This window comes from Corvus kubaryi, unplaced genomic scaffold (assembly GCF_017639235.1).
Source record: "Corvus kubaryi isolate FWS band 111438036 unplaced genomic scaffold, C.kubaryi_AGA036_p1.0 36931, whole genome shotgun sequence".
Classification (NCBI taxonomy): Eukaryota; Metazoa; Chordata; class Aves; order Passeriformes; family Corvidae; genus Corvus; species Corvus kubaryi.
The window spans coordinates 15,441-22,300 of NW_024580986.1; the positions used below are offsets into that span (position 1 = coordinate 15,441).

The 6,860-nt window shown below is 69.3% G+C and overlaps 2 protein-coding genes across 2 annotated transcripts in view; one reads left to right on the forward strand and one right to left on the reverse strand.

The window, feature by feature from the left end:
• The window catches only part of LOC121660792 (SCO-spondin-like), a gene marked incomplete at its 3' end in the record, with an annotated part of 20,785 nt that extends 15,415 nt beyond the window's left edge, over positions 1–5,370 (reverse strand). The window contains 14 exon segments of the mRNA XM_042020256.1: positions 194–365; positions 435–656; positions 748–920; positions 1,197–1,323; positions 1,526–1,664; positions 2,025–2,265; positions 2,344–2,569; positions 2,995–3,111; positions 3,196–3,281; positions 3,370–3,528; positions 3,664–3,766; positions 4,210–4,568; positions 4,980–5,062; positions 5,132–5,370. Of these exon segments, the coding sequence (XP_041876190.1) occupies positions 194–365; positions 435–656; positions 748–920; positions 1,197–1,323; positions 1,526–1,664; positions 2,025–2,265; positions 2,344–2,569; positions 2,995–3,111; positions 3,196–3,281; positions 3,370–3,528; positions 3,664–3,766; positions 4,210–4,568; positions 4,980–5,062; positions 5,132–5,370 (2,446 nt within the window).
• Positions 5,371–6,458: 1,088 nt separating this feature from the next.
• The window catches only part of ZNF467 (zinc finger protein 467), a 3,685-nt gene continuing 3,283 nt past the window's right edge, over positions 6,459–6,860 (forward strand). The window contains exon 1 of the mRNA XM_042020253.1: positions 6,459–6,762. Within this exon, the coding sequence (XP_041876187.1) occupies positions 6,459–6,762 (304 nt within the window). The remainder of the gene's footprint in view (positions 6,763–6,860) is intronic.

Sequence of the window (6,860 nt, forward strand, 5' to 3'; positions counted from 1 at the left end):
ATGCCATGCCATGCCATGCCATGCCATGCCATGCCATGCCATGCCATCCCATCCCATCCCATCCCATGCCATCCCATCCCATCCCATCCCATCCCCATGCCATCCCATCCTCATCCCATCCTCATCCTTATCTCCATGCCATCTCCACCCCCATGCCATCCCCATCCCAATCCCAGTCCCGCCCCCATCCCACCGCAGAGGCTCCGGTTCCTCCACTCCAGCTCCGTTCCCTCCCGGGCGCATTCCCGGCCGTAGGCGCCCAGCGCCGGGCACAGGCACCGCTCCTGCTCCTGCTCCCGGCAGGAACACACGTCCCACCGGCACAGCTCCAGGAAGGGCTCCGGATCCACCACGCGGTGACACGGCTGTGCCGGAGGGGACATTGTCACAGCGATGTCACCTGTCCCCGCTCGCCCCCGCGCCGAGCCCCTCACCTGGAACGCCGGCCCCATGAGCACGGCGCAGGCGGCCTCGGCGCGCTCCCGGCTGCCGGGGAAGCCGTCGCAGGGATCGGGAATGCCGGGGCCCAGCGCCGGGCAGGCTCCGGCCGCCCGGAAGGCGTTGGCGAAGGCGGCGACTCCCGGCTCCACGTCCCCCTCCGGCGTCGTGAACTCGTCGCGCTGGTCCCCATTGAAGGTCCCGCAGAGTCCCCGCACCTGCCCGGAGCAGGGCAGAGCCCAGCAGAGCCTCATCCCACCAGATTCCCAACCCGCTGGAGTGTCCCGGGGATCCCGGGGTCCCACTCACCGTGCCGGCCATGGCAGGCTGGAGGGTGACGAAGGTGTCGGGGGTCCCCAGGCCCCAGAGCAGGTGGGCATCGGGCAGCTGCAGGTGCAGGAAGGCCGAGGACGCGCGGCGGATGCTCAGTCCGGCACCGGAGAAGGGCAGCGTCACCTCCCGCCCGGCCACTGTCACCTCCCCTGAGGGGCACAGCAGTGGCACCATGGGGTGGCCACCGGCATGGGACCCATCGCCGTGGGAACATCAGGGACAGGCACTGGAACGGCTCCCACTGCCACGGGGACTTGGGAACAGGCACTGGGATGTCACCCACCACCGTGAGGACACGGGGGGTGGGCACAGGGACATTGGGGACAGGCACTGGAACGGCTGCCACAACATCACCAGGGTGCAGGGATGATCCCAGTCCCGGCCCCGGTCCTGGTCTCAGTCCCAGTCCTGTCCAGGGGTGTCACCTGTGCCGTGGAGCCGGGCCGTGGTGCGGCTGGTGGTGACAGTGAGGGTGCGGGGACAGCCGAGGGGCCGGTGGCTGTTACAGGGCTCGTGCTCGGCCGTGATCAGCAGCCGCCCTGCCACGAAGTCCTGGGGGGCAGAGACACGGTCACACCCCCCGGGCAGAGCCCTGCCACCACGGCCACCAAGGCCACCAGCCCATCACCCCCACAGCCACCACCACGGCCACTGCAGCCACCTCCCCGTCACCCACACAACACCACGGCCACTACCAGAGCACCGCCCCATCACCACTGCGGCCATTCCCGCGATGTCGCCCGTGTCCCCTCACCTCCACCAGGGTGTGGGCGCAGGTGGCCGGGAGGGAGAAGCGGCGGCGGTCGAAGGTGACGAAGTGACGCCCCCCCAGCACCGCGCACTCGGCCGGGCACCGCTGCTGGTCACAGTGCCAGCGCCCGTCCTCGCACGTGCTGGGGACACCGGGGACACCAGGGACACCAGTCACTGGGGGGGGGGGGGGGCGCCGGGGGACCGGGGGGCAAGGGGGGGACCCCGGCGGGGGCCCCCGGGGTGGGGGGGGGGACACGGCAGGGGACTCCAGGCTTGGGGGGGACACCTGTAGGGGACTCTGGGATAGTGGGGGACGTGTCACAGGGGAACCTGGGATGAAAGGGAATATGCTACAGGGACCCCGGGGTGGGAGGGACATCACGGGGGACACCAGGATGGGGGGGGGACACGCCAAAGGGGACCCTGGGGCTGCCCATCAGCGGGTTGTCCCCCAGTGGGTGCCAGCCCGGTGTCACCGCTGTCACCACAGTGCCACCCACCAGCGATTGCAGCGCTGGCGGATGCTCTGGCCGGGCTCGTAGCGCTGTCCCCGGTGGTGGCAGGGGCAGGCGGCGGGGAGGACGCAGCTCGGCCCGTCCTGGGCCAGCCCCGGGCCGCACTCGCAGCCGCCGTGGCAGTGGCGGTGGCAGGTGCCCTGCTCGGCGCTGCCCGCGGTGACACAGGTGACCGGGCACAGGGACACGCAGTCGGAGAAGCGCTGCCCCGCGTCGCAGCGGCGCTCTGCGGGGAGGTGACACCGCGGTGGCACCGGCGGCACCGCGGGGAGGGGGCGGGGAGGGGACCCCCCCCAATTCCTACCGCAGAAGCCGGGATGGCGCCAGGGGACGTCGAGCTGGCGGCGGGAGCACTCCCGGGCGTAGGCGGCGAAGGTGTCGCAGGCGGCGGGAGGAGGGGGGCCGGGGGGTGACAGGGGGCCGGGGGATGGCAGGGGACCGAGGGATGGCAGGGGACCGGGGGGTGACACGGGGTCCCCGTCCCCGCACAGCAGTGCCAGACACGCCGCGTAGAACCCGCTGGGGTCCACCTGGGGGCGGGAGGGCGGCGGTGAGCACTCTCCAAGACCTCCCCGAACAACCCAGGACCCCCCAGGACTCCCCAGGACCTCCCTCCGGATGGCCAAGAACCCCCTGGAATTTCCCAGACCTTCCAGGACACCCCGAAATCCCCTGGACTCCCTGGGAACTTACAGATCCCCACAGGAAGTTCCAAGACTCCCCAGGACTCTCCGGGATCCCATGGGACCCTCCCGAAGCCCCCGGGAGCCCCCAGGACACCCCGGAACAACTCTGGGACCCCCCGGAGCTCCCAGGAGCCTCCCGGTACTTCCCAGGACAGCCCTGGGAGCACATGGATCCCCCAGGACCCCGGGACATTCCAGAACCCTTCAGGACCCCCCCAGCACCCCCCGGACCTCCCTAGGACCCTCCGGGACCCCCTGGTGCCGCTGACCTCGCCGTGGCACTGCCGGAAGGGCTGGGCCAGCAGCCGCCCGCACGTGGCCACCGCCGGTGCCACCTCACCTGGGCCACACCTGGTGCCAGCCTCCTGCATGTCCCTGCATGGGGGCTGAGCCGGGGGTCCCTCAGCGCGGGGAAGACCCCCGGGGACCCCCAAAGGGGCACGGGAGGGTCACCCTGGTCCTTTAGGTACCTCTATGCCAGCCAGTGGCACCTTCCAGGCGTTGCCAAAGGCAGCGGCGAAGGCAGCGATGTCCCCGTCAGGGCGCAAGAAGTCGTCTGGGGGGACAGGGAGGGCGGGGACATGTGGGGCGTCCCCCCGGCCCCCCAGGTGGGGTGGGGGTGGCGCTGGGCATGTGGAACTCACCTGCGGGGTCGTTGGTGTAGGTGCCACAGAGCCCCCAGGTGCCACCGCGCAGCTCAGGCTCTGCTGTCACTGTCACTGCCAGGTGCCTGTCCCAGGCCACCCGCACACCCAGGCTGCTGGCCACAGCCACCCAGTCACCTGGCCAGGTGACACCGAGCCCTGCGCGAGGGGATGGGGCGGGATGGGGACAGGGATTCCGGTGGCAGCTGAGCGATCACCATGTCCTGGTGCTTCCTGGTGTTACTGGGGACTCATCCCCACCCTGCCCCAGCTTGGTGGCCTTGGGGACCTCACCTTTGTGCAGGTAGGGGCGTCCCTCCGGCACTGCTGCCCCGTTCACCGACACGTTCCGTCCCTCAGCCACCACCGTGTCCGTCCCGAAGGTCATGTGCAGCAGCTGTGGCAGTGGGGTGGCACTGGGACACTCAGGTGTGCCAGGGACAGAGGGGATGGGGATGGGACACTCATGCATGTCACAGTCACCAGGGATGTGCCCATGGGTGTGCCATCCCAGACCCCATCCCAGCTCCCATCCTGACTTCCAAAGCCCACTCCAGCTCCTGGCATGCATCCCAACTCCCAGTTCCCACCCCAGTAACCATCCCAGCTCCCAATTCCCACCCCAGTTCCCACCCCATCATCCATCATAGCTCCCAGCCCCCATTCCACCTCTAGGAACAGGACCAGTGACCCATCCTGTTCCCCCCTCAGTGTCCAGGACTGATGGTGACACCCCAGGTGCTGTCACCCATCCCTGTTCCCATTGTCCATCCCAGCCCCACCCCACCCCAGTGGTGACTTTGAGTGACCCCCCTGTGCCCTCCCGCCCGTCTCCGGTACCCGGGGCTGTCCGAGGCCGATGGTGACATCCCAAGTGCCGTCGGTGGCCGTGGCCAGGCTGTACCGGCAGCTCCCGGCAAAGCCAAAGTGCTGCCCGTCGAAGGTGCGGAAGCGCGTCCCGGCCCAGGCCTGGCACGTGGCCGGGGGGCTGCGGTGGCGCGGGGCCCCCCCGTCCCCTCCCAGGGGCAGGCGGGTGCAGGGCAGGCAGGGCCCCCCGGCGTCCCCGGTGTCCCCGCGGCGCCAGCTGTGTCCCCAGGGGTGCTGGCAGCACTCGGCGCGGCTCATGGCGCTGCCATTGTGGCTGCTGGTGTCGTCCTGGCACTGCCACGCGCTGAAACAGCGGCCCAGGGAGCCGGGGCCTGTGGGACGGGGACAGTGGGTGACACCAAGAGGCACAGCCGGATGGCACACACCCCAGCATACACCCCAGCACCCAGTCTGGCTGCCGGCACCTGTCCTGGCACTCAATGGGAATGGCACAGTGAGGATATCCCACTGCGGATGGCATGGTGGGATTGGCACCCATCTCAGCTCCCATCCCAAATCCCAATTCCCATCCCAGCTCCCAGTGCCCATCCCAGATCCCATCCCAGATCCCATTCCTACTCCCAGCACCCCTCCCAGCTCCCTTCCTGGCACCTGTCACTGCTCCCAGCACACATCCCAGCTCCCGGTGGGAATGACACTGTGGGAATGACGCCCATTCCAGCTCCCGGTGGGAATGGCACAGCGGGGACGTCCCCGGGTGCCACCCCCGTGTCCCCCCTCACCCTCAGTGCAGCGGGCACCGCTCCAGCCGGGACAGCAGTGGCGCTCCGTGCGGTTCCGGACCACCGGCTGCATCTCCGGGGGCCTGTGGGGACACCCCAGTGTCACCCAGCGTCACCCAGCGTCACCCTGTGCCACATCCCCCTGGCCTCACCGGTAGATGTAGCAGAGGGCGGGGTTGGTGCTGGTGTCCCCGGGGGAATTCCCGTGTTCCCGGCGCGTGCGGTCCCGGTCCAGCCGCCACCCGGCCAGGCTGTACTGGTACAAACTGGGACACGGCACCGCGGCCTCGCGCCGCGGCGTCACCTCCTCCTGCTCTGTCACCAGCACTGTCCGCTCGCACCAGCGCCTGCAGGCACCCATGGGATCCGCCCGGGATCCATAGGGATCCATCCAGGATCCATCAGCACCCGGCACACATCGGCATCCAGCACAATCCCAGACCCATCCCAGACCCATTCCAGCTCCCATCCAGCACCCACCTCATCCATCCCCACTCTGGGCTTGCACCCCAGCTCCCAGCCTCCATGCAAGCACCCATCCCATGATCCATCCTGGCTCCTGGCACCCATCCCAGCATCCATCCCTATTCCTACTGCCCATTCCCAGCCCCCAAACCCCATTCCCAGTTCCAATCTCTGATCTCCATTTCGCACCCCCAGTTCCCAGTTCTCTTTCTCAACTCCCACACCCATTCCCAGTTCCCATTCCCCCCCCATTCCCAGTTCTCATTCCCAGTTCCCACCCGCCATTCCCACCCCCCATTCCCAATTCCCATTGCCGGTTCCCAGCTCCCGTCCTCCAGTTCCCACCCCCCATTCCCGGTTCCCGTTCCCAGTTCCTCACCCTGTGGCTGCCCCCACTGCCGTCACCCACAGCACCGCGATGGCCACGACCCCCCCAGCGACCCCCGGCCACGTCACTCCGGCCATGTCGGATCCTGGTTTTCCTGGAAAAGTGGGCTCCAGGTGACCCCATTGTCACAATTCCCAGGGTGTCCTTGTGGCCAGGGGGTCCCACAGGAACACCCCCAATGCCACCCACCCCGATGCCACTCACCAGCCCCAGCTCTGGCACTGCCAAGCGACTCCGGGATTTATGGAAAGTCCCCGAAAGTGCTGCCAGCTGTGGGAACACGGATTGGACCCAGCTGGCGGCTGGGGGGGGACATGGTGACATCAGGGTGACAGCTCCCCGTTTCCTGGGAGAAGGTAATGGCATGGGACATCCGGGATCCGGCACGGGGCATGGGGACACGGATGTGGCAGGACAGCGGGTCCTGGTCACGCTCAATGTCCCGTGTCCCCATGTCCCTGTCACGAGTCCCCTTGTGTCCCATCTGTGTCCCCCTGTATCCCCCCGATGTGTCCCCTCACGTCTCCTGTGCCCTCATCTCCCGGCCCCGTGTCCCCCCAGCCCGCTCCTGCCCGTGTCCCTCATGTCCCCGTTTCGATCCCGTGTCCTGGCCCGTTGTTCTCGCCATGTCTCCTGTGTGTCCCCAAGTCCCCCGCTGTCCTCGTGTCCCTGTCCCGTGCCCCCATGCCCCCCCCCCCCATCCTGTCCCCGACCCAGCCGTGTCCGTGTCCGTGTCCCTCCAAGGGGGACACCCGGTACGGCACTGGGGTGGAGGACATGGGGACGGGGGGGGACCCGGGGGGGACCCGGGGAGTGCGGACACGGGGGGCGGTCCCGGCGGGGCGGGGGGACCGGCGGCCACCGCGGGGGGCGGGGCGCGGTGGCGGCGGCGGCGGAGCCGGTGGGGCCGGGGGAGCCCCGAGGCCACAGGTACGGGCGGGACCGAGACCGGACCGGGATCGCGACCGGGATCGTGACCGGGATCGGGCTCGGGAGGGGCAGGAAGGGCGAGGGGACTGGGGGGGGGG